Here is a 26,463-nt window from a genome sequence, read left to right on the forward strand (position 1 = left end):
CTTTTTCTTACACATACACACATACTAAAAGAAAGTATGAAATGAGATATATGCTTGTTTTAAAGAGGTTATTTCAACATTACAAATATCTATTGTTTCTAAGTGGTATGGGCTTTCCCATAAATAATGTGACTGAAAAAACGTAAGCAGTGATATTAATAGCTGCCTTACGTTCAGAATTGTGTGACAGTCTGTTTACCCTTGATACCACCAAGAAGGGTTGAAAAGGGTTGAAAATTCAAAGAACCTTGGTATGTATGTATGTGTGTGTATATATACAGAGGAGGATTTTCATTTATAACATTTTCTTTATAAGTGAGTAGTCAAAGAGAAACTTTCCGTAACAGTGTTGCACTAACAGTTGGAAGATTCTGGTGTTGGCTACACACTCTTTTGACAATCAGTGATATGTTATAAAGATAGTTGATGGTTGTCATGTGCTTGATGGGACATAATTCTTTAGTGGAAGAAGTTAGAGTATGTTAGACGGAAGAAATAAAGAGTAATTCAGATGAGGGGTATTTAAGCCAATACAATAAGAAACTGGAGAGGCCATCTAATATTCAGATTTGGATAAGTACTCTGAGTTTGGCAATTAAATTGTCAGGTTTTGTTTGTTTGAAAATTAATTTTGACTAAATACAAATAAAAACAATAGAAGAAACATACAAAAGTTTAAATTAAATTTTCTTTTAAATTGTTTTAAAATGTAGCATTCATTATTCAACAAAATCTAGTTTAATTTAGAAGACATGCCAAGACATATTGTACAAAAATATCAAGTCATTTTATGTGATTTTAAATTTATATTGTCATTATGGCAATTTAGACAATTATAATTATCTCTAATTTTTAATTAAAGAAAAAAGTCAACAGATGGATATAAAAGAAATCTAAAAATTCTTATTTATTTTCATTTAACTAAACTTCCTTGCCATACTAAGAAAACATTTTTGTAAAGGTTAAATAAAGTATTTCATGGCAACTGCTGCTTCACAGTGCCTGTATAATAAGAAACATGAGCCAGACAAAATTGTGCAAGTTGGTTTTCTTTCCCAGTGAGGGAATGTGGTATCTAAGACCTTGTCCTAACTCATTTTATCCCCAAGTGTAAGTCAAGCAAGTCAAACATGAACTAATGCCTGAAGGGAAGTCCCTGACTCCAAAAGTATGGATTATTTCACATTTATCTTAAAATCTGCTCTCAGAGTTCTTAAAATTCATTAACTTGGCAAGTCAGGAATTATCATGAGAAATGAAATAATTTCATAACTATGAAGTCATCCAACATTCCATGCATCTGACACTCATTGGGCTTGGCCATGTCTTGGGCATTATTCTGACCTTTAAATAATAAGTTCTTCAATATCCTGGAAATAATTAAAAACATGGAAATAATTAAAAAGTCCCACAGTATAATAAGTATTACATTATCTTTCAGCTAATGCTTTTCTTATATAGACTCAGAATCAGCTCTTATTAAGGACAATCATAGTATATATGCTAAAATCTTTGTAATGTTCTTAATCAGTATTTCTTATTACTTAAAAAACAGCAAAATACCATGTTTTAATGGTCCAGCTACATTCCCTTTTCCAAGCACTCTGTATTAAAATTCACACTTAAAATTAGTTCAGTGAAGGACCTTTATGTTTAGACATTAAGAATCCACATTTGCAGAGCACAGGCTTGTGAAAAGGCTTTGAGTGTCTTGTAAAAAGCTTAAGGAATCTCCAGTATGTTTTTTTCACCAAAGCTATATTTCAATATCTAAAATTTATTGCCAGTGGAGGGACAGAGAGACCATTAGCACCACTAGCAATCATTCCTCTGGGTGCTTTGTGGCTGAAATAATCTGCAATCAACCCCTTTTATGCAGGTTTGTAGAAAAATGCCAGAAATCATCCCTGGGACTGGATAAAGTGCCCTATCACAATCCTCTTTACCATTTCTTATAAAAGACTTTAAAAGTCTTAAAAAAGGTCATATTGCAAATGATTTTTACAAAGAAACTAAAATATACAGGAAAGCTCAATCTCAAACTTATGTCTCTGATTTAAGTAGAATAAATGTATCTCCCAACAGAGAATGAAGAAATTCCAAATATGCTCTGTGCATGAGATACTTAATAGCCCAAACTGCCAGGGCTGCATTTACTTCTACCGGTGACTTCAGAAGGCACTGTAAGCTCCCCCAGATAATGTGAGTTCCTTAGAATTCCTGATGAAATAAAAATGTTTTAAGGGAGCAAAGTGAGGGGATTGGGTCTACAGATTATTTTCTGCTGTTTTGATTACTGCTAAAAACCGAAATAAAAATGCAATTGGTGATGAATGGACAGTAGTTCCGGATACTCAAATGGACTCAGTGTTTACAGAATATTTTGGATTAAAATCCTTGCCAGATGGTCCCAAGAAGTGTTTACCTCACTGTTGATTTTAGCTATCTTAATGTCAGCAACAATAAAAAGAAGCTTGTTACTGCCACTGGGGAGCAAAGGCATAAAATCCTTCCTCCTCAAATGGAACTGCTAGTTGTCGACAGCTGTGCCCTACACAACAATAAGGGTGATAGTGTAGATTTCTGGGAAATTATTTCAATGATTAGAGAAAGAAACAGTATGTGGCAAATTTAACTTGTAATGAAGTCTACTTTAAATACATAATGTTTAGCAATTATACTACGCACTTTTATTTTATGATAATTTTTATAGAATAAATACAAAAGATTAAACAAGAGTGTGAACAGTAAAACTGCATGTGGGCTTGAGAGTTGGTTTCATTTGAAGTATATTGCTAATCTCTTCCTGTAGCATTTTCCTATTTTATGAGTATTCATTAAAGGCCACAAACAGGCCAAAGAGGTAGGGATGGGGTATGGGTGGGCGGACTAAGAGCCATTGTGGTTTTTTATGTTTTTAGTTTTCCAACAAAGTTCCTTTTATTTAAAGAAATTATTCTTCATTAATTAAATCACCAGGAATTTTTCAGCACATGATTTAACATCTTAATGACCACTAAGGCCTGGACCCTGGGGCTTGTTCTACTTCTCCCAGTCTTTACTGGGGTTTAGGGGGAGCGACACTATCAACAGAGACCAAGTCATATGGTTGCAGGTCCTCCTTTCCCAGTCACTGGACAAGGCTCTCAATGCTTGTCCAGCAAAGAAAAGAGCCAATTCTTTAGAAAAAGTGTAACAAAGTGTTTGACATTATGTCATATGATCTCTCTTATCAATTTAGATTATCAACAGTATTGGCCCAAATTCATTTGCTTCTAATGTTTTTCATTTTAAGTTTTGTGTATGCAATTTAATAATCTCACTTCCTATGAAATTAATCAACCTAGTGCACAGGAAAATCCCTCAAACTGGAATAACCTCATGTTGCTTCAAAAAGAGGAAACAGATTTCCTGCTCCTCATACATCCAAGAGATGAACACGTCCCCCAATTCCATCCCCAAGTTCAAAATGTTACATTTGCCCTTGGAATGCATGCACGGGCAGCTTCAGGTGGACTGATTTAAATCCTCCAGAAAAGGTAGCTGGAAATAGCATGCAGGCTGCCCTCTTTGGCAATTTCTTAAAATCAACTCTTAAGAATCATTCATGGTTTTGTACAAAGGTGCTAAGTTCCCAACAACTTCCATTATTCCAGTGCATGAACTAGGCTCAGAAAAAGTACAGCAATTACCAGGAGCAAGAGCAGGAGCAGCGGCCCCATCAGGTAGAACCTGTACAACTGAAGGCTTGTCAATGCTGTGGGCCATGCTGTTTCCCTTTTCACAATGCCAACAATCCATGGATGGTGACTCTCACCATACTTGGAGGATTTGATTTCACAACGAAAGCAGGCCATCTGTTCTCTTGGCAGACAAATCAGTAATCCACCAGAGGTTTCAGCTGAGGTTCCCTGAAGGATCTAAACTGCCCACTGGCCTTGCTAATATCAGCCATCTTGGCAATGATTGGCAGATTATGAATGACAAATGGACACTTTGTTGGTTTTCTGCAATTCTGAGAATGTCCTAAAATACCAAAGCCTGTGACACCTGTGGCTGCATGGGTACTGAGTGTGGGTATTAACACAGCAGCACTTTTATTAGGATAGCTATATCGAACATAATCTCTTGACAGGCCAGCTAATACTTCTTCTCTGGAGACCACCATGTTTATTACTGAGTATCTCAGCATTATCCAGTCACTGGTGGGTACTGACAGCAGCCTGAGTTTTTAAGGGTGTGGTTAACACAAGCATATTTCCTACAACTGCACTGTCAGGCATTATGAATTCATTTGGTTAACATACCACAGTGGCAACTCCACCAATGATAACAAGGATTGACCACAGTTTGTTTACCTGTGACTGCAGTTCCTCCCTCCTCAGCATCATCCCAGAATCCTTTGATCACAGTGGTGCTATCTTTTCTTGATCCTCCTCATTCATATTTGGCTGACACTGAGTAACATTAACTTGTTGTCATCTTCAGTGATGCCCATGGTAGCAGGTCACTCAGCACACTGGCACAAGTTACACGCCCCATCGTGTAGGGTAGAAACCAGTGGTCTACACCAGTGACAGACCCTCATGTATCAGGGGGATGACAAAGTCCATCCCAATGTTCGGGGTTGGTAAGGCTGGGCTAGGTCTGCTTCTCCCTGGCCTCCCCAAAAGCCAAGGCCTACTGAGGGCCATAAGAGGCCAGGTCAGTCCTGCCAGGAGTTTGAACAGCATCTCACAGGGAACTCTGCAGCCTCTGCCTTTCATGCTGGAGAAGCCCATCAGCAGCCATCCTGGGCTGAGGCCCAACATCTGGGGCTCTCAGAGCTGGCAGAAGCCTTCACCACTGCCATGGTCTCTTCACTGGTGCCTGCTGTGGCTTCCACCATTGTGCAGGCCCCACAGGGAGGGAAGGGATAGGGTATAGGAGACACTATGATTTTCTACTGTAGCTAATTTGAAGTAACAGCCAAATATTACTGGTAGAACTTCTCCTCAGCACACCTGGCACCACAGCACACCTGCCTCAAGTTGCCTTCTTGGCCTCTCAAGAGCGATACTTAGTCTAGCTATACTGACAGCTATGGCATATGTTTTGAGGCCAGTGTCTCTTTTTGTACATGTATTTACAGTACATGTTAAAGCATTCAACATGATACAAAGAGTATCATTTATAATTTTAATAGTATTAAAATAATATTTGAAACCTATGTTCTAGAGAAATGTCAAAAAAGTTATGAGAAACCTGAACATTTATCTATTCAGTGAACATATGCTAAATGCTTGTTATAAGCAAAGTATAGGAAAAGATGTAGCAGAAACATTATTTTATTAAAGCCTCATACTTTATTTCCCCTTTTACCATCAGCAAACACCCACTAAACCTCATTCACATTCACATCCACCCTCATTCTCTCCCTTTCATCTCAGGGTAGGAGGAGGCTCTTGAGATAAATTGTAAATGGTCACAAATCTTCAGCAACTCTCCCAAGATCTAGTTCTCTATCTTTTGGATCTGGCCTAACCCTGTGACTTATTCTGCCTGATAGTATGTGGCAGAATGATACTTCTAGTTCTGAGCCTAGGTTTAAGAGGACTTGTGGTCTCTGCTTTTGCTCTCTTCAGACAATTTTAACATGTGAATAAATTCGCCAAAGAGGTCACATGGAAGAGAAGCAAGGCACCTGGCCACAGCCTGCCAACTACAAAGTATACAGGTGTTGTCACCCTAGAACACCCAGCCCCAGCTGACATGCCAGTTGACTGTGGCCTCCTGAGGAGGTTCAGATGAGATCAGCAGAAGAATATCCTGGAAGCACTGAGATTTCTAACCAACAGACTCAGAATTAAGCCATTAAGCTTTGGTTTATTAAGAGCAGTAGATATCTGACAGGAACCTCTTCTCATATAAGATCAATTCTTTCATCTGTAATCTTGATTCATTCCTCTTCTGCTCTTCTAAGATCTTAAGCAATTAATCACTCTTTCTCTGTTCTGCAACATAAATCTCTCTGCTCTTTATTTCTTCTCATATAAACATTTTTCAATTTCTTCCACTTAACACCTTCCCTCAACCCTGCAGCTTTCTGTGGATATCATCTGAATAAAATTAAAAAACAAAAAAGAGGCTTACCCTCCCCAGTTTCTTACTTCTCATTTATTTCTCAACCCACTGTAGGCTGGCTTCTAACTCTGCTGAAAGTGCTTTCCTTAGGCCATCAATGATGTACAAATGCCCATATAAAAGTTTCCTTTTTTTGGTTCCTGAATCACTCAATCACTGATATTTTGATCCCTCAAAACACTTTTCTTTCTTTTTTTTTTTTTTTGTTCTGGGTATCGAACTTAGGATCTTGTGCTTGTGAGGCAGGTGGCAGAACCAATGCGTTAAATCCCTGGTCCTCCTTTCTTGACTTTTAAAACATCATTATGTCTTGATTTTCCAATTATCATGACTTCCCATATACTTCCTATTCCCTTCAGTAAGTGCCATTCCTTAGCCTATCCCTCTCCTATTCTACTATTGGTCCTTATGCAACCTCATCTCCAAAACAGCTCCAGTGATCCTTGCCTCTTATTACCTGTGTCTTTGTGTAATCTCCTCCACATTGAGTAGATCTGACCTGTGTTACTTCTAGGATATTACAGAAATGACAACAAAGGACTTCTCAGGCTAGATGATAAAAGATCTGTCTGTTCCATCTTGGATCACTTGACCTTTGTAAAGTTCAGCTGCCACATCGTGAGGATATGGAGAGATGTGTGAGTGTAGTATTTTGGAAGTGGAATCTCTACCCTAGTAAAGCCTTCAGATGCCAAGCTCTTGCTAATGTCTTAATGGCAGCCTTAACAGAAACTCTGAGCTAGAACCACTCAGTTAAACAACACCTGAAATTTCTTTCTTTCTTTTTTTTTTTTTGGTACCGGGGATTGAGCTTGTGTCCTTGTGCTTGCAAGGCAGGTGGCGGAACCATTGAGCTAAATCCCCGGCCCAGCATCTGAAATTTCTAACAAAACTTTGAGATACAAATGTTTGCTGTTTTAGCTATTCAAGTTTTGGATAATGTGTTATGCAGCAACAAGTGACTAATATAGATTTTTGGCATCTGCAAATGGGGTGCTACTTTAACAGAAGCCTAAGATACAGGAGGGGCTTTGGAGCAAAGAAGCAGGTAAAAACTGGAAGGACTTGTCTCCGTTTCTTTATGCTGTTTATATTAAAATCAAAGGGGGGAAATATTGAGCTTAAGGAAAGACTGTTAAACAAAAAGGAGCTAGACTCTGCTAGTTCTGAAAGTTCCTAACTTTATCAGATGGCAAGTGATGCTAAAATTAACAAATGGCTTCCAGGCAAAGATCAAATCCAGAATATTACCAACCAAGAAAACCAGGTCTAGAGATGACAAAGAGTGCACCTATGAAATCCTTTAAGACCATATAAAGATCTAACTCTGAGCTTCAGAGAATTGCTCAAACAAAAGTAGTTAAAGACATTGACATTGAATGGTAGTGTCCCTCAGCACTGTCAGCAATCCTGAAATAGAAGGCATTTGTATGCATCTGTGCATGCAAATGCCCTACTGGGAACTGAACCCAATAGTTCAATTGGTAGAGCAAGAACTTCACCTCTGAGCTATAGCATAGGCCTTAAAAAAAAAGTGTCTTGTTATGTAGTTTAGGTGGTCTTGAACTTGTGATCCTCTACCTCCTAGCTCATCAACAAGTAAGAAGGGCTTACCTTCAAGAGATCTGTGGGTATGATATAGTGAACCTCAATAAAACTAAAAGAAGACTGACAGAATTGTTTAAAGAATTACACTGGGAGACACTGTCAACTTAGACTGAGAGCGATAGAGTACAAAATGAAAAGACCTTTGAATTTTCAAATTTCTGTCTGTAACAAAAAAGACTGAGAAAATAATAAGGTGCAAACAAAGCCTACTTTTCATGGAAAATGATGGATGACTCAAAAGCTATGCCAAAGTGCCCAAAGCTACAAATCACGGAGTATTATTCCTTACCAAGAACAGTATTGACTACTAATCAATAAACATCTAACATTTATCTGGTTGGATTTCAGAATTTCTATGGACCAGCAACTCCTGTGTGTTTCCTGTCTTCTCCTTTCATGAATGGTAGCATCTATAGTAGTTACCTATGCTAGTGCCACTGGACAGTGTTCTGCAGCATTAGAACCTGAGAAGGCCCTCTTCTAGTGTTCTCCTTGTGGAATTCTTATCTAGTCCCACTGCTCCCCAGGCACTGACGAAATGCCATATGTATATCTCTGGGGCAGACTATTCTGTTGAACTCCAGACTCTAATACCCAATTTGCCTATTCTACATGCCCACTTGGATATTTGTTAGAAAAGCAAAAAGGAGAAAAAAAGACTTTGGCTGGGAGCCAAGTTATTTACTAGGCATTTTATGCCCCCCCCCGAATATCTGCAACAACGGCTTTATTTTATAGAAGAGGAAACTGAAGCTCCCAGAAATTGAGAAACTGTTTAATCTTACAGATGTAAGAAATCATAGTAGTGAGACTAAGGTGTTTACGGCTTCAGATTTGCACTTTTCCTAATATATCATACTTCCTGCACTTCAAAGCAATTTAAAACTCAGTGTGTCCAAATGGCTTCAGGGTCTGTCTATTGTGCACCCACACTGTTCTCTGTCTCTAAAACACTGTTCTACATATTTCCCCACCCTGGGCGCCAGCAACATTACCAACTTTTCATCTAATTTTGAAATCTCACAGTCAAATCAGATCCTTTTTTTCTCCACAATCAATAAAAATCATGGTGTTTTAAATCTCCCATGTATCTTTCAACCAGACTTCTATCATTCTGAATCTGTCAGCCCTTTAAAGATGTTATCCCATGGTCTTACAGCCTTATTATGGAGAGAAGTCCATAGAAATCTGGACTGTCACTCCCTGCTAATATAGTGTCAGTGTCCTTGAGCTGTGTTCAAGGATTTCTTTCTACCTTTGTTTTTCAGCAATCTCCTGATGATATGCCTGGTCGTGAATTCTTTGCATATACCAAGTTTGGAGTTTATCTGAGCTTTCTGGATTTGTTAGTTTCTATCTTTTATAAATTTTGGAAGTTTTCTCGAATTATTTAATTTTTTCCTAATTTTCTTCACTTTTTTCCATTTTGGAAGTGCATATGTTAGACATTTTGAATTTTCCCATGGTGCCTCCTTTTGTTTGATTTTTTATTCAGACTGAATGATTTCTACTGATATCTTCCAATTTACTGACTTTTTCTTTCTGCCATGTTGTATTGTATTTCTATCATTGAGTAATAATTACTATGAATTTAGTAGCTTAAAACCACACACTTTTATTTCCGTAGTGTCCATGGTGAGGAGTCCAGATAGGGTCTCACAAGACTGCAGATGAGGTGTCAGCTGGGCTGCACTTTTACCTGGATGCTTTACTTGGGAAGAATCCACTTGTAAGATTACTCAAGTTGTTGGCAGGATTTGTCCGCATGGCTTTAGGAGAAAGGCTTTCACTTCATACTGACCGGTGCTGGCAGCCACCTTCAGGCTTGGAGGTTTGTCACAAATCTCTGTCCCACAGCAGCTTGCTTCTTCAAAGTTGGCAACTTCTCTTCACAAAAATTTGAATCCCTACTTTTTTCATCTGATTAAATTAGGCCCACTCAGGATTATCATTTTTAATTTAAGATTTTAATCACATCTCTAAAATATTTTAACTTTTGGCAGCTACTTTAAAGTATATGTTTTAAATACGATAAAGCTAATATTCAGGTCACCTTAGAGTTTGCACCAGTTTGTCTTTTCCTTGAAATCAAACAACATCATTTTACTATTATTTCTATGGTACTGGGAATTGAATCTGTGGCCTTTGCAATTAGTTACATCTTCAGCTATTTTATTTTATTTTGATTTTTTGAGACAGAGTCTTACTAAATTGCCCAGGCTGGACTTGAACTTGTGATCCACCTGCCTCAGTCTTCCAGAGTGTTGAGAATAATCTTTTTACTCTCCGAGACTCTAAACTACTAGGTAATTTTTGGTTATGTTATGAACACTGTTAATGTTATGTGTGGAGACTCTGGATTCTCTTATCACAGTTCAAAGAGTAATGATATTATTGATTTAATAGGTAATTAAGTAACTTAGACTCAAATAGAAAACTCACATCTCCTGAGCAGCAGATTTGTTGTTTTTCCGGCCTTTTCAAGCTGCTTTCAGTTTGCTCCATGCATGTGTGGCTCAGCCAAGCTCTTGGGCCAAATTTACATGTGTTATGTTCCCATTTTATGGCTTTCCCTTTCCAGGATTTTCTCCACACTCTCTTGTAGCCTTGGTTGCTGTGGCTTTTCCCCTGGTATCTTGGCCCGAAAGATGATAGTTCAACCCTGCACTGCCATGACACTTACTCTGAACACAAAGTCACAAAAAATGGAGGATTCACTCTGCAGATTACTTGCTCAGAGTTTTGATTATCCAAAATCTGCTTGCCTTTGTTTATTCTTTAGAGCCCTCAGATAGTTTGATTCTGTTCAGAATTTATAACTTTTATTCACAAAAAGATCAGTTTCATAGGCATTTATACCAAGTTAGTCTTCTATTCTATTTTAGCTCAGTCACTAGGTGGTGGAAGTGGCACCTTAATTCTTTCCATGATGTTGCAAACTGAACTGGATGAGAAATGAATCAAATTCAATGTTTAGGTTCAATGTTGACCTTATGGGGAAATTTGATTTGATTCTTGTCCAATCTGGTTTGAAACCAGAATTGTGAAAAAAGAATAGATTCATGAACTGAGGCAACACTGTATGTGGTTTGGTTAAATCAAAGCTTCCCCTGAACCTGAGCTGCATATAGAACTCATGCAGCCAGTGTCCAGATTCAACTGCATAATATGGAGCATTTCTTTGAAGACCAACCTGTTGGTGGTATTTGCTGTCATCTCACCTGATCGGAAGTGTACTAAAGTAGAATATTTAAGGGTTCTCATGGTGGTATCTATGATTCTGTTCAGCTGAAACATGCTTAGTCATTTCTGAGGAAATAATTTTGTTCAGGCAAGAAATTGTGGGATATCCAGTGTTGTAAGTTATTCTGACTTAGACATGTGTTAGAAACTAAAAGGATAGTATATAATTTTTCAATTTTAAAGGTTTGTTCAACTCTGGATTTCTGGAATTAGTTGTGTCTATGTTTCTTCCCATCCTACTGGGAATAAATGTTGTTAGCAACCTCCTGTGTGGTTCTAAAATATCTTGACCTCTTTGAAACCTTTCCAGGTGTCATTACCACTTTCCTGATCTCCGTAATACAAGCTACATTATTTAGTGGAGTTAAGTTCTATGAAGTAAGAAATCTCTCCCTGAGACTATGAAATGCTTAACACCCAAGGTAGCACAAACATACAGACACAAATGTTCCTAACATGAAGCTAGCTGGGCAATGCGGGATTTGACTTGAGAATCTGAAAAAGGAACATTGTGCTCAGTTGTGGGTCTCTGACTAGCTCCAGGTGTAGTTTGAAGCTAAGTGGTTAGTTTTCCTGAGCCTCTGATATAACCTCTCATTAGAACACAGCAGAATTTGCAATTGTGGATATAAGGAATTCATTGAAGAACCTCTGGGCCTATTAAAGCATCTGGCTTCAGAGGGTCTAAAAACATACTTCAGTACACACAGATATAGCAAAGAGATACTGTTTTCTATAAATGTGATCTTAAGTTTTAGGCTAAAGCAAATTAATCACTGTTGCTCATCTTAAAATTTGTATCCAGAATGTGCAGTTACAAATTTAAAAGAAGGAATAAAGTTAACAGACACCTGCCTTATGTTTCCAGTTTGTCAGTCAAAGGTTCTTACAGTTTTTGGTACAGTTAAGACTGTTATACAGTAAGACTCTGAAAGGGTTCATATTCAAAGAATCCCATTTTAGTCTAGCTTTAGACTTGCATGGTCTACTGTACCAGAGATTTCTCAGTTTTTGTCTTAGAACTGTAGGATCAGGGGACTGTAGACCGGGAAAAAATAGACTAGGAGCCTCATTAGATCTTCTAGCTAATCTTCACTAGGAGTTAAAACAATCTTTACTAGAGAAATTCCCCTGGTAGGAAGGTCAAGGTTTGGGGTAGAGAAAGAGAAAAGCCAGATAAAGAAAGGCATCAAAAGGCCTTGGGAATTGCACTAAGAGACCAGCAAAAGAGCTGACAGGCAGGACACAGAGAGAAAGCCAAGTGCACAAATGATAAACTGCCCCACCTCCAACAGACTATAGGAGAAACTTGTGTGTCTGTGCTAACTTTAAGGCGGTGTGTACTCACACCTATGCAGTAATATATAGTCACGATATTATTCACTCTAGGGTCATTGTAGAGTACAACAGATATGCACATGCCCCCTTACTGACTCTAAGCTAGCCATGAATAAGGTAGCCCTTGCCAACTAGCCACCCACTCCAAAGATAAGGTCCTAAAGGTAGGTCAAAGACAAGTAAACAAGCAGAAAGAAGCTGCATACAGACCACAGGAAGAAACGATGTTAATTGGAGATGTCTGGAACCCAATCTAGTTATGGCAACTTCCTGGTGCGTGCAGGGAAGGTTTTTGATCCCCAACAAAAGCAGATGGGAATAAAGGGCCCATGGCTCCTCCATCTTTCTAGGGCCCCCTACCTGATTGTTTCTTATCAGGGTAGGTATCTTCTTTCTCCCCCTTCCTTTTCCTCTTTACAAATAAAGTGTCTTCCTTTTGTTAAACTTTGTCCCTCTAATTTTTTATTGGTGTAGAGTTCACGATCCTGGTGGGCTACCTGGACAGCAAAGCAGCTGTGCTCATTCCCTAGGTGTGACATCATTGGCTCCAGAACATCACAGCTTCACCATTCTACTGACAAATCACCTTGCCAAAATCTAGGAGAGCAAGATAATGCTGTGGATATAACACTATGTCTATAGAAAATCAAAACATAAGTCTCCTCATCTATAAAATATGTATAACAAATACTACAAACAACACAGGGGTGTTTGAAAATAAAAACCACTATTAAATGTAAAAAGGCCTTGAAAATGTGCAAAAGAGCACACAGATATGGAAGGTATCGAGGTTGACCATGGTTGATTCTTCCCTGTTGATCGTTTCCCTACCCAAAAACTGTGTTTCTCCATACTCCTGAGCCAGTGGTTCTTGTGATTCCCCCCTTTTCATCCTGGCTCCACTGTCCAGGGGATCCTGAGAGTCAAGGAGGGCTATACTAGATATACACCTTTACATGACTGTGAGGAGGGTTAGGTTTCCACTGCTTTGCTCTTTGTTGGCTAAGTGGCTTGCTGTGTCTGTGGGCACAGTGGCTACAGGGATAGGGTACAACTAGCTACACATCATCACAGCTCTTCCAAGGCTCTCTCCTTGCCACAACTGCTGGATTCAATGACCATGAAAACTTTCAGATGATCTAAAAGGTTACACAGCAAGAGTTAACATAGCTGGGATTAGAGAGATGCGTTTTATTTGGGTGTCTGTATCTGTATGCTTTCACTTTTATAATCAATAAGAAAAAACAAAAAAAGAAAAAGAAACAATTCTGAAACAAACACAAACAACATCCTTTATGCTACAAGGGGCAAACAACTGAAAACTCTCTAATGTGGAAATTTCTCAAGAAGCAAATTAGAAAATAAGGGCATGTGATTCACCCTAAAAATATGAGTGCAATATCACACTGTGTGACAAATTTTTGTAAGAACTTTTATTAAAAAAAGATTTATGCAGTTTTAAAGTCCTGTCAGATTTTGAATTAAATAAATATATGAAAATAAGTAATACGAAACTATATCTTTTCCAAATTTTATAAAACAACAGTGTGGCAATTTGATGAGAAAACAAAAAGTCAAATGTAGCTACTGAAATAAGAAAAAGGAAGATGAAGCCTAAGGGTAACACACACTCTGAAGCTGTCTATTGATCAGATGGGAAAACTTGCTTTCTAATCTAATGATTTTCTTTTAATCACAAGCAGACAGTAGGTTGTCTTATTAGCCAGAATTTAGAAATACATTATTCTTGAGAGTACTTCTTAGGATTTCTTTTATTCATTTAAGACCACATCTTTGCATTTAATTTATTCTTGTATAATCCCTGCAGGGCATATCTCTCTAATTATTCCCATCTAAAATGACAGGAAAATGGAATTATACCACTTGGAAAACAGATATCCTTTGCTGTATCTTTTCTCAGTGCTTCTTTGGACCTAGTTTTTCATTGTGCTCACAGCATCACAGGTTGTAAGCTGCCCTTGGAGGGCACAGACTGTGGATTTCCTGTCTTTGCATTCCCAATTTGTAGCATGTACCTGGTACAGAATAAATAAATAATGGTGCCCAACACATAATGCTTACTGTATACCAAGCACTAATGTTATTAGCTCTTAAATACCTAAAGGGATAGGAATTATTTTATCCTTATTCTACATATGAGAAAACTGAAGCACAGAGACGAAAGCATGGTTCCACAGAGCCAGGATCCAGACCTATATGCTTTGGCTCTGGAGTCCAGTTCTTAGCCAACACCTCCTGCTGCCTCATCACCCATGCTCAACAGGAAAATGCTCCATTCCAAGGGGAGCACGGGTGCACTGGGCCCTACCTCTGGATTTCCGTTAGCTGTAGTACATTGTGTGGTTCCCTGGGAGACTTAAACAGGGAAAAACTGCAGACAGACACACAAATGCAGAATGAATGAATCCCTAACCTTAAGAACTGCTGTGTTTGTAAAGCTGTTTCTCAAATACCTGTGGGGATTTGTGAGAGCGCCAGCTGTACTGGTGACTATGGAGACTCGCCAGAAGAATATTTTCATCAGTATCCACCTGGCCAAACCGCAGTGTCTCCTGTGTGTCATTACAGATCACAAAATGGCTGAAGACCAACTCTTCTACCTCAGGGCATTTGTTCTGAAAGAGAAAGAATATGAAAGCCAAAGTGTATCAGATTAATTGCAAGATGTTTGGCAGCTGTCTGCCCAGTGGCCATTGCTACAACACTAAAACCCTAAAGGATCTGTTGTCATTAGCTCTGGTATATAAAGTATTCTATACTTCCAGCATAAGCACAGAAATTACCTTAAAGAGATCAGAAATGTTCCAAGAATGTGTTTTGATTTATACAAAATAAATCATATACACAGACCAGTAAAAGAACAATGAGATCCTTTAAACTTAACATTTCTTAAAATGAATTAACATCCTACAAAGAGTGCTGTACTGGGTAGTAGATATTTTTGAGTAGAGTACTAGAGGCTAAAATTACCATGTTCCCAGTCTCCTAAACGCGACAATCAAAATCAATTTACAAAGCCACAGTTTGTACCCTGCAGAAAGTAAGGATCATTTAGGTAATATATCCCCAGATCCCTCAGGGGGGAGGGTGGACGAGAGTGTGTGTAAATCTGCTCAGAGAGAGAGATGTAAATAAAACCATAACATTCCTTCTCTTGTGAAGAGGCTGAACATACAAAACAGGTCAACTCCAGAGTCACTTTAAGCCAAATTGCAGTTTTCAACAGAAATAATGTTAGTTGCAAAAGTGTTTCCAGTACCTGTTTCAGCTAATAGTCATCAGTCAGCTAATATCCTTTATTAATCAGCTAAGGCTCAGCACATTAGTAATATGTTCCCATGTTGATACCTATTTCTCAACCAAAGGGAGTCTCAACTGGCTGCTGTTATATCAAAACATTGGCAAAGTGATAAGAGCATTTCTGTGCTTATGCTTTTATCACTCTGGTTAGGTTATGGTTTAAACAGTAAGAAATATACCTTTGGTAAACTAAAGGCATATCTAAATGATTAATTTGCTAACATAATTAGCTGATTAATCTGCAGATAATGGGAGATGATACGCAATGGATGCTTCTCTAATTGGCCTCTATTTCCTGGCTATGGATCTAAACGATGCCACAATGACATACTCCATTATCTGTCACTTTATTGAGGGGAAGTAGAGTTAAAAGATACAGTTTAGAAGTAATTCAAGGGATTAAGAGGCATGATGTCAAGGAGTCTACTAATAAATGAACTTGGAACCTAGCTGGGATGGAGACCAGATCTAGAAATTCATCAGGGAACAAAGTCACCTTGCGAAATAGAACCCACTGTACTCATGAAAAATTCCCCTGAAGTGGTTGGGCAGTAGTGTGTGGCTGCAGGTAATGAAATGATCCTGACATGCTCATTCTTCTGGAGGCTCTTGAGGACTTCGAAGCCCTCACTCTATCATCTGTGTATTCTACGGAGCTGACCCATGCTTGAAAGCCACACTCCTCACCCCAAAAAACTTGGTTGATGCCAAAGCACTCATAACCAACTACCTGCTGTCTACTGTAATGCTTTCTTCTGGGCTTTTAATCATTACCCATGGATTCAATATTGTGTGCTGTTGGGTTTTAGATATTCAGTCTTGTCCAGACCCTGCCCAGGCTCTGGCTACATCTCAAATTACTCTCCATTTGCTAATAATGTTTGTGCAGGACATCCTATTTCTAAGCCTTTTCCTGCTCCTCCACCACTACTATGACCTTCTTTCAATTTATCCAATATGTCAAGCTGCTTCCTGCCTTACCTCTTTCCTTCTGCTGAGACCTCTTTCCCTCCAACTTTTGCTTGATCAACTTATCTGCTCAGCTTTCAGGTTCCTATGGTAAAGCCACTTCCTCAGAGGAGCCCTCTGAGTTCTTCCCCAGGCTCTCTACTCTTATATCCATCCACATGACACTATATTTTACCTTCAGAGTGCTCGAACCAAGAGCCTTCATTATTAGGCTCTATGCCGAAAATAGCAGGAATCAGATCTGTATTATTTACAACTTTATCTCCAGTACTCAACTCAATCCTGACATACAAGTACTCAGTAAACATTTAGGATGTAAAAATCAAGTAGATTTAATTTTTAACATTATATAATAGCATATAAAATAATATATAATGTTCAATGTATTAGAAAATATAGAAAGTATCCATTTATAAATCTCTAACTTCACACTTATCAACAACTGCTATTAACATTTTGTGATTTTTCTTCAAGAATTTTTTTCTCTTCTGAATGTCTTGCCTATCCAATTCTATCTTATATATGTATCTACAAACCTCTAATCAAACTGGAATGATACTATATAATTAGTTTTGATGAGATTTTTCCATTTAGCATTACAAAATCAACATAAATGGCTCTCCTTGTAAACATTTCTCTCTCCTTTCCATCCAAAAGTACAAAAATGAAGGAAAGGATATGATTCCAATCTCCCACTTAGTTTCACATCCTGAGATTAAAACTCAGTTTTCATAATGAATTGGGATCAATCTCAACACAAAGGTTAAGTTACCAGATGGGGTTTGGGTAGAAAAAATTACATTACTTTCCTCATCTCTAAAAACTGACTTTTAATAAATGAAGAGGGTTTAAGGAAAAAATGTAAATTAAAGAGCACAAGGGGTTTGTTTGCATTTTTCTAAAGAATATTCAAAGTCCTCAGGGAACTGTTTCTCTACTGTTCCTTCATCTGTGGAGTTCATTATAACTCTAATAAGTTTAAACATTTCTTGGAATATTTTAAATTCTGGTATATTATCAAAAAGTTCATATGCATTTAATGTGCCACCATATATGCTGAGCCTTAGAATGCTCACTAGGATTTGTAGTTAAATCTTGGCTTACGTGTCATGGCATGTTGTACAGGCATTTGCAGTTAAGCAGAAATGTTGTTTTGATGTAAGGGAACACATATGAATATGACCTTCATTAAAAAAAATGTAAATACTATTTTATCCAAAACTACAGGTATGACATAAGAATATAAAACAAACTGAAAGTGGTATTTTGGGTCTTTAATCTGATTTCATACAGCAGTTATCATTTATAAAAAAAAGAGGAAAAAAACCTACAGCCAGAGAAATCAGACACTGATTAAGGGTTCTGTTAATCTTGGACTCATGACCTAAAAGGTGAAAGGCCAAACTGCCTCATTCTTCAACAGTCTGGTCCATCCATGCAGGGTAAAAATAACTAGTTCCTGACACGAATCTGATCAAAAGTATGTGGAGAACTCAAATCACTTATCCTGTTTATTAAATTCATTTTTCTCATTGGCAACAATTATATTGTAATAAGGATTATATACACAGTAAAATCCAAATGTGGGAAACTAAACACCCTAAAGAGGATAAACCATATTCAGAACATATTGGAAATAATGAACTTAATAAACCTTTACCAGCCCATTTCAATGTCAAATGTCCCATAATTTTAAAGTAGTGTACTTTTGTATTTACTTTAGCATACACAGGGTTAGATGCCTACCACATTAAAACTTGGTGGCAAGTACCCTTGACATGGGAGGAAACAAGAAAATTACAGCAACAATTAGAGAAGTATATCCTCTTGTGGCTCATGTTAACATTGCCAAATCCCTGTATAAATCAGAACCAACTATTCATAGAATGTACCTGTCAGCAATATGCTACGTGACATATGGCTCTACTTAATCAAATATACAATTCCCTAAAAAAAAACTCAGAATATTCCTTCAAGGCACTGTATTAGCCAGTCAGTCATTCACACTCTGATGTGGTTTAAAACATTTAAATATTTATGTACCATATTTTATTTATATGTATAGGCTGTGTCTAAGAGAATATTTTTACCCAGAGAGGAAACTGATATTTGTGAAGGCCATTGCACAGTAGTTGCTCCATGCGTCCTCTTATAATGGCTCTCATAGCAAGACAAAAATATCCCTGATTAAATGCTCTATCAATGACTCTTTTATATTTTTTAGTTTTGTATTTTATTAAATGCATTGTTCAAAATATGACAAAAAGCCAGAAACTGGAGCCATGGAGGTTTTTTTCACATTGCTATTTGAACCAGCTGCAAAGATTTAGATCACACCAGCTCTTATTTTACACATGTCCCTTGCAACAAGAAAACCATGGAATGCCCTTAAAAAAAGATTTTTAAAATATAAAACAGATGTGTTATCTTCTTTCTCTTTGCTATTGCAGCACTATGTTAGGTAATTAATTCCTTAGTCTTGCATAGGTCTTCATGCATATAAAGAAAACATTAAATTTTATTTTCATAAAGTTTAATTCCTATAAAAAATTCTTAGAGAACTAAAAATTCATTTTTAGAATTATTTATTCTATAAACATTTATTTCCATAAAAATTCTTAAGTTATTCCCATAAAAAATCCCCAATTTTTTGCTTATTTCTATAAAAATTCTTAGCTAGAGAACTAAAGCCCCTGCCCCCTCGTGTGGTGTCCCTGTCTGAGACAAAAGTCAGTATGGGAGGCAGGACCGTTCCTCCTGGGGAGCCAGCTTCACACAAGAGTCCATGAAAAATAAATAAAGAATGGGGAAATATTTCAGCTTAAACAGCAACCAAACATGGTGGAAAAGCAATATGACACTGAAAATCAGTATGGAAGCAGAAGTGATTTGTTGTTAAACTGCTGAACATATTATCATCCAGACATTCCATGAAATTACTTCCATGATAGTACACATGGACAGGTTTCCTATTTTCTTTTATTTTTTTGGTATGGGGGTTGAAACTAGGGCCTTCACACTGAGCTACATCCTCAACCCCTCCCGTTTCTTTTTTTAATCATGGAGCTGTACTAAACTACATCTCCATCCCTTTTTAGTGTACTATGTTTATAATTCTTATGGAAATTGGTTCATATAGATAATACATCTTAATTTTTCATCCCCTTTCCCTTCCCTCCATCTCCTCTACATCCATCGATCTCTTGATCCTCTGCCTCCTTCCTTCCTTCTTTCTTTTCTTTTTTTTTTCTTTTGGTACCGGGGATCAAACTCTGGCCCTTGCACTTGAAAGGCAGGTGTTGGAAACACCGAGCCAAATCCTCAGCCTTTTCTTTTTCACACAGGGTCTCACTGAATTTCTAAATTGCCCATGACCTTGCAGTCCTCCTGCCTCAGCTCTACAGAGTTCTGGGAATACAGGCATGTGCCACCAGGCCTCACTAGGTTTCCCATTTTAAATTGTGCCATTTAGCATAGACTCATAGTTCATCTCTTTCTTGATGTGATAATTTCTCATAAGGTATACAAATAAAAATTATTAGTCAAAAAGTTGTCAAGAGTCTCTAACCTAAGTATCTCTATTCAGTGCATTTTAGTGGATTAAAAGTATAGAATGATGGTAGATGAAAAGACTAAGACTATATTGTGCTCAGAGATTCCATCTCATTACTTTTTTTTGTTTGAGAAACTTGAATGCTTACTATCAGAAAGATTTACAGGTTCTTCATTTCTGTAATGGACACACAGACAATTTCATACATAGCTAAGTCGACCCTTTAGCAAACCAAAGCCATACGAAGACAAAAATTTCTGGGAATATGTGACTTTCCACACAGATGTGGTAGATTAGTTTTAAAACTGTGCGTATGATCTCTGATGCATGTGTAGAGAACTCATATTCTTTGAAGTTTAACAAAGATAATATGTATCACTTTTTCCTCATACAGAGAAGGCCTTGAATATAATGTAGCCTATCAGACTTCATTCTCTCACAATTTTGTTTCTGCTTGACGTATAATTAGAAGTGATAACACGCAGTACCTAATAAAAGATCCTCTGCAGCCAACTGTACACTGTCCTAGAATGTGCATACCTGTTGCCAAGCTTGTATCGCAGTGTTCAGAGAATGAACCACATGCTGTCCAAAGTTTGCAGACACAGAATCCACTCTCATGGTGCAGTCAAGCAGCTTTCCGCTTGCATCGCTGGAAACTGCAATCTGTCCGGAGATGCTGAAGGGTTTTATCACACTTTGCATGGTAACATTTCTGCACTCTAGAAGCTTACAGTCGGCTTGAGCTGCGAACCGAATTTCCTGGCAGATAGAACCATTGTTCCACTGTCGAAGATACAGGTGTGGTTCTCTGAAGGAAATAATCATATATTCTAGTTCAGACGGCACATTTCTGTCAGAAATGAATGGCTGTAGGTAATGTGGTGAAGCTGTTAAGAAAACAAGAAAAACAGCAATTAAGATGAGGCAATACGTTATGGAAATAAAGAGAGGACATTTAAATTATTCACCTTTTGCTTTTTGGGGTGTCTATTTTGGAGACAAGGTCTTGCTATGTAATTCAGGCTGGCATTGAACTCACTATGTAGCCCAAGATATTCACTTTTTGGTTGCTAAATTTGTATTTGGTATTTAAGAAATTCAAACATTCTCTTAAAGACATTAAAATATTCAAATTCCTATTGTACATTTGCAAATAAAGTTATTTTGTTCAATCAGGGTTATTAAATGTATATAGTCAAACGTCACTTTCTCTTTCAGAGAAAAAAATTTGATCACAGAAGATAAGTAAACCAGAGGCAAGTACCTAAATCTCTGTATTTACCAAATGAATCTCAAAAATTAAATATGATTCAAAGATATTTAGAAAAAGCAGGATGTTTAACACCAGCTATGCTTGGCTTTAATCTGAATTTTCCTCCTTCCATTATATGCAGGCTGAAAACCTGATACTTAAATAAAAATGTATTAAGTAGAAAAGGTTTCATACAGAATTGATGCTGTAGAAGTAACTGTTTAGGGGCCGGGAATTTAGCTCAGTGGTTTTGCCACCTGCTTCACAAGTGTAAGGTCCCGAGTTCAATCCCCAGTACAAAAACAAAAACAAACAAACAAAAAAAACCCCAAATAAACAAAAAAGAAAACAAATAACTTTAAATAAGATTAGCAAATGTATAAAATGCTGCTTTTGATGTGTGAGGAAATTTAAATGTCTTTCTTCTAAACTAGTAAAAATGAGGCTTCTTTGAATTAATTTGAGAATGTGACTATCTTTTGTAGAATGTATTCATGCTTTTGAAACCAGGCAATATTAAGTGCGTTTACAATCTATTTGCCACTACTAACCAGATTTATTTCTTTGAAAAAGATCATAATTGGAGTAACAGTAAAACCTGAAATTTTTGTACCTTCCCTGAAATTCTCATTAGAAATCATGCCAAAACAAGTCAGCTCAGCACCACTGGTAACTTCTACCTGCCTAAGTTAGTTCAAAAGAAATGGGTACATCTGTTGAACCAGAACAACTTCAAAATAATCTTTTTACTGTTCACTTGGTATTTCCTGAAAATAAATCAGCTGGGTAAAAACTGATGAGTTGTATCTTGAGAATACTCAACAGAAAGCTGCAAGTATTCAGTGGATATTACCCTGATGTTAAGTGAAGAGTACCTGTGCCTAGTTGGTCAAGGTGATGACACAGATGGAACTCCAGGTGAGCAAACTGGAAAGACATGCAAAGAGATGGGACAAACCATGGGGTAAAACAGGAGTCGACTCTGGTACAGGCAGCCAGGGCTGTTGGAGTTATAAGTGGATCACATGTGCTTTGAGAACCAGATTCACTTGCAGAGCTATGAAAAATAATAAAAGAAGTTGAGTAACCTCAATTTCCAAATACTATATATGTTCACTGATTTTCTGTAAGAGTTTTAAAAACTAGCATATCCTACAGTTGATATGTTACCATCAAATCTATATTTACTCACAAATTAATTTAAAAAATAAGTTCATGTTGCATATTCTATAGATTGTTAGCAAAAAAATTTCCAAGCATCCCTCAATCTCCAGGTCATGTTGACCTACCTTCAACCCAGTTTTTTCATATATATCTCATAAAACTTATGGACAATTTGTTCTGTTTAAAGCCAAAACAATTCAAAATATAACTCTGGTGCTCAAAGAATGCAACACTTTTAGGGTCACCATAAACATTTCACTTTTATTTTACTTTTTCAGATTTTCCATACCCATATTCCCACATGGGTCAGTCAATATGCTATTGCTGAATACTGTAGTAGGTGCCATAGAAGTTGTGACCATGTCCAAAGAATGAGGGCTTGGGACAATACACTGCATAATTTCCCCTTTTACTTGTTGATCCTCTTAAATTTATACAAGTAAAGTCAGAATACAAAATATAATGAAGGCATCCTTGAGTGGAAAGACTTCTGCACATAGTGGCTGCTGGTATGCACAGGAAACATGCAGACTAGAGCATGCTGGTGCTAGGAGAGGTATGAAGGCGGGGGATTGCAGGGGTGGGGAAGAGCAAGGTGGACCCTCCTAATTGTGGATCACTGAATAGATGCTTCCCTGCACTATCCTCCATCTTCTTTCCAATATGAATTTGTTCTGCAGGTATGGTAGCCTGGCTCTCAAAACTTAGAGAACCCTAGGGAACAATAAGACTGTGGTTTACAGTTTCCTAGAGAAAACTATTTCTCTCTCTCCCTCTCTCTCACTCCCTCCCCCCCCCCACACACATTCAAGAAATAAGTCTTTGGCTTTGGTTTTCAAAGTACTCATGGTCTAACTAGTGATAATATGTAGACATCTGCAAACATTACAAAACTGAACCATCACATTGGAATGGGAGTGCTGAAGTGCTACCAAGTGGACACGTGAGAGGAGCTCAGAATGTCACCATACAGAGTTCTCTGAGCTATAATTCTAATGTGGGTTTTGAAAGAGGTTGTGAAAAAAGGCTGGTGAAAATTAAAGCTAGAAGGATTCAACATGCTTACCGAGTTGTTTAACTTTAAGAAGTTTTGAGTTATCTGATATTTACTTCAATACTATTAAATCTCTCTTGCACACAAAAACACAAACTCTGGGACACTTTGTTACTGACTCTGCACAAAAATGCATCTATGATAACCTTAAACTGTATAAATGGGCATACTAAGGTAAATAACTTTGTATGAATTTATGTGGAGTTTCAAATGAAAGATTTCACAGGCAAGGTAAAATCAAAAATAGCAAAATACATTAATTATACCTGCATTTTACACATCTGAACTCTTTCCTATATACTAAAAAAAAAAGTTGTAAGAAATAAGGTACCATGTTAGTCAAAATATTATTAAAAATCCAGGCAAGAGTTCAAGAGATCAGTTTAATACAGTAAGTGCACAATTTGAGGTGTTTATCTGAAACAGTTTTCTTGCCAACTACACTTTTTGATACTGTGAGATTTTCCAAGATTTATTTTTCTATCTCTAGAAAGTAGCAGATATTACAACATACTGGAGAAGGTTGTAAAACCATTAGGAGTATCTGTCACAATCTTTATAAAAAAATTGACTCCTTCATTCTTCCTACATTAAACGCAAAACAATGTTTAGAAAAAAAAATTAAAGCTCACTGTGGTAGCACATGCCTACAATCTCAGGTGCTTGTGAGGTTGAGGTAGGAGGGTCACATGTTTGAGGCAATTTGGCCAACTTAATAAGATTGTGTTTCCAATTAAAATTTAAGAAAGTATGGGGTTATAACTCAGTGCTTGCCTAGCATGTGCCAACTACCTGGGTTCAATATCTAGTATGCCTCAAAAGTATAGAAAGTATATGCAGTAACTCCTTCATCATAAAACTATATTCAAGTGGTCAGCAATATTTTTTTCAACCTTCACATCTTGTGTAAAATGGTTCCTAAGTTAATCTACATTAAAATATTTAGGCTTTTATTTAAAAATTAGAGTCATCACAGAATTAATGACAGAAAACTTCCCAGAGGGGAAGAATTTGACATTCAGATAACTGAGGCATATAGGACCCCAACCAGCCACAATCAAAAAAAATCTTCACCTAGACATATAATAATCAAGATCCCAGAAACCCAACAGAAGAACAAAATACTACAAGCAGTTAGAGAAAAGAAACAAATCAAATGCAAAGGAAAGCCCATCAGAATCACAGCACACTTCTCAACACAAACCCGTGGGGCAAGAAGAGCCTGGAATGAGATATTTCAAGTACTAAAAGAGAACAACCTCCAACCTAGACTGGTGTACCCTGCAAAAATCTCTTTCAAAATGGATGGGGAAATAAGACACTTCCACAACAAAGAACACCTGAGAAACTACATGAATACCAAACCAGCACTACAAGGAATTCTAAACAAGATCCTAGAAAAAGATAATGAAGGCAACAACACCATGAGGCCCAACAGAGCAAATCAAATAGGCAAGGCAAGAAATTAAAAGGAGAAGGTGAAAAAATAAAAAGAGTCAACAAAAGGCCAATAACATGTCAATAATAAGTCAGTACATATCAGTTATAACCATCAATGTCAATGGCCTCAACTCACCAATCAAGAGAAACAGACTGGTAAAATGGAATAAGAAGCAAAATCCAACAATATGTTGTATACCAGAAACACACCTAGGGCAAAAAGAAGCCCATAGACTGAAAGTGAAAAGAGAAAACAATTCTCCATGTGACAGGAGCCCAGAAAAAAACAGAGTCGCAATCTTATTTGCAGACAAATTTCAAACCAAAACTGATTCTAGTATTATCGATGTAGGACGGTACTGTATCATACCTCTATGAATGTAAAATATCTTGTACCTGCTTTATGATATATAGTAGGGACTGTGCTTTATCAGAACTACATTTAATGATATTACTCTAGAATGTTCTCTTTCCAGATGATGATTAAGATGCTAATAAAATAAAAATGGTGCCAAGTACCACAACAGCAACAGAACTTTGCTGTTTTCTGGATATTATTCCTTTCTTTGTTTTTTTTGTTTTGTTTTGTTTTGTTTTGCTTTGTTTTTAATGGAATGTGCTGAATGTCTATAATTTTGTTCAGATGACTGCAGAACCTGGAAAAGCTGTTGCTGCTATCAATGTATAACATACTATTATTAGTCTTTTTATATAAATATAAATATATACATACATATATACATAAATTGAATTTTGGGAAACTTTAATAATTTTTATTTTATTTTTCATTTTTTTTCCATTTGTACAGGGGTAACACACTGTACTAAATATGTAAGGTTATATCTATGTGGGTTTGATTACAGAAATTAATAAAGTATTCTCTAAATAATGAAAAAAAGAATAAGATAAGACTATAAGAGCAAGAAGCAATTTAAATATGTTAAGGGACCATTTTTATCTTCAGATTAAGGATTATTTTAATCTTACATCATTGCCTTTTCTCTTTTACTTTCCTTTTTAGTTTTATTTTAGGATTCCCTATTTTTAATGTTCATACAGAGATTTCTTTAACTGAAATACCAAATAGTTTCTCTGATGTGAAAAACTATAATAGTATACAGGATCCTAATGAGATAATTAATAATGTGAAATAGGAAGTAAAGGGCTAAAGGTGTAGGGAAAGTGGGAAGGGTGGGGGAAAGGTAATAAGGGAGAGGAAAAAAAATATGAGAAACTGAAAAAATGGAAATAAAGTGTTTGTAAATGGGGAGGGGAGGAGGGGCGTGAAGGGAGGGCAGGGACAAGGGGAAAAAATGAGAATCAAGACCTATTATGTAAAGGTACAGGATCCCAATAATGAATGTAACTGTATTGTATACCTAGATTGTACTAATA

At 37.1% G+C, this 26,463-nt stretch overlaps 1 protein-coding gene and 1 pseudogene across 3 annotated transcripts in view; both read right to left on the minus strand.

Annotated features, from left to right (window-relative positions):
* Vps13b (vacuolar protein sorting 13 homolog B) overlaps nt 1–26,463 on the minus strand; it is a 675,222-nt gene that overhangs the window by 69,171 nt on the left and 579,588 nt on the right. For all 3 annotated transcript variants that reach the window (XM_033759979.1, XM_010619560.3, XM_010619559.3), the window contains exons 41-43: nt 22,286–22,467; nt 20,696–21,045; nt 14,787–14,948 (exon numbers count right to left, since the gene is read on the minus strand). In XM_033759979.1, coding sequence (XP_033615870.1) covers nt 14,787–14,948; nt 20,696–21,045; nt 22,286–22,467 — 694 coding nt within the window. The remainder of the gene's footprint in view (nt 1–14,786; nt 14,949–20,695; nt 21,046–22,285; nt 22,468–26,463) is intronic.
* Nucleotides 3,595–5,072, minus strand: LOC117284474 (annotated as a pseudogene).

The sequence above is a fragment of the Fukomys damarensis genome, unplaced genomic scaffold (assembly GCF_012274545.1).
Source record: "Fukomys damarensis isolate Sample0158 unplaced genomic scaffold, DMR_v1.0_HiC HiC_scaffold_5, whole genome shotgun sequence".
Classification (NCBI taxonomy): Eukaryota; Metazoa; Chordata; class Mammalia; order Rodentia; family Bathyergidae; genus Fukomys; species Fukomys damarensis.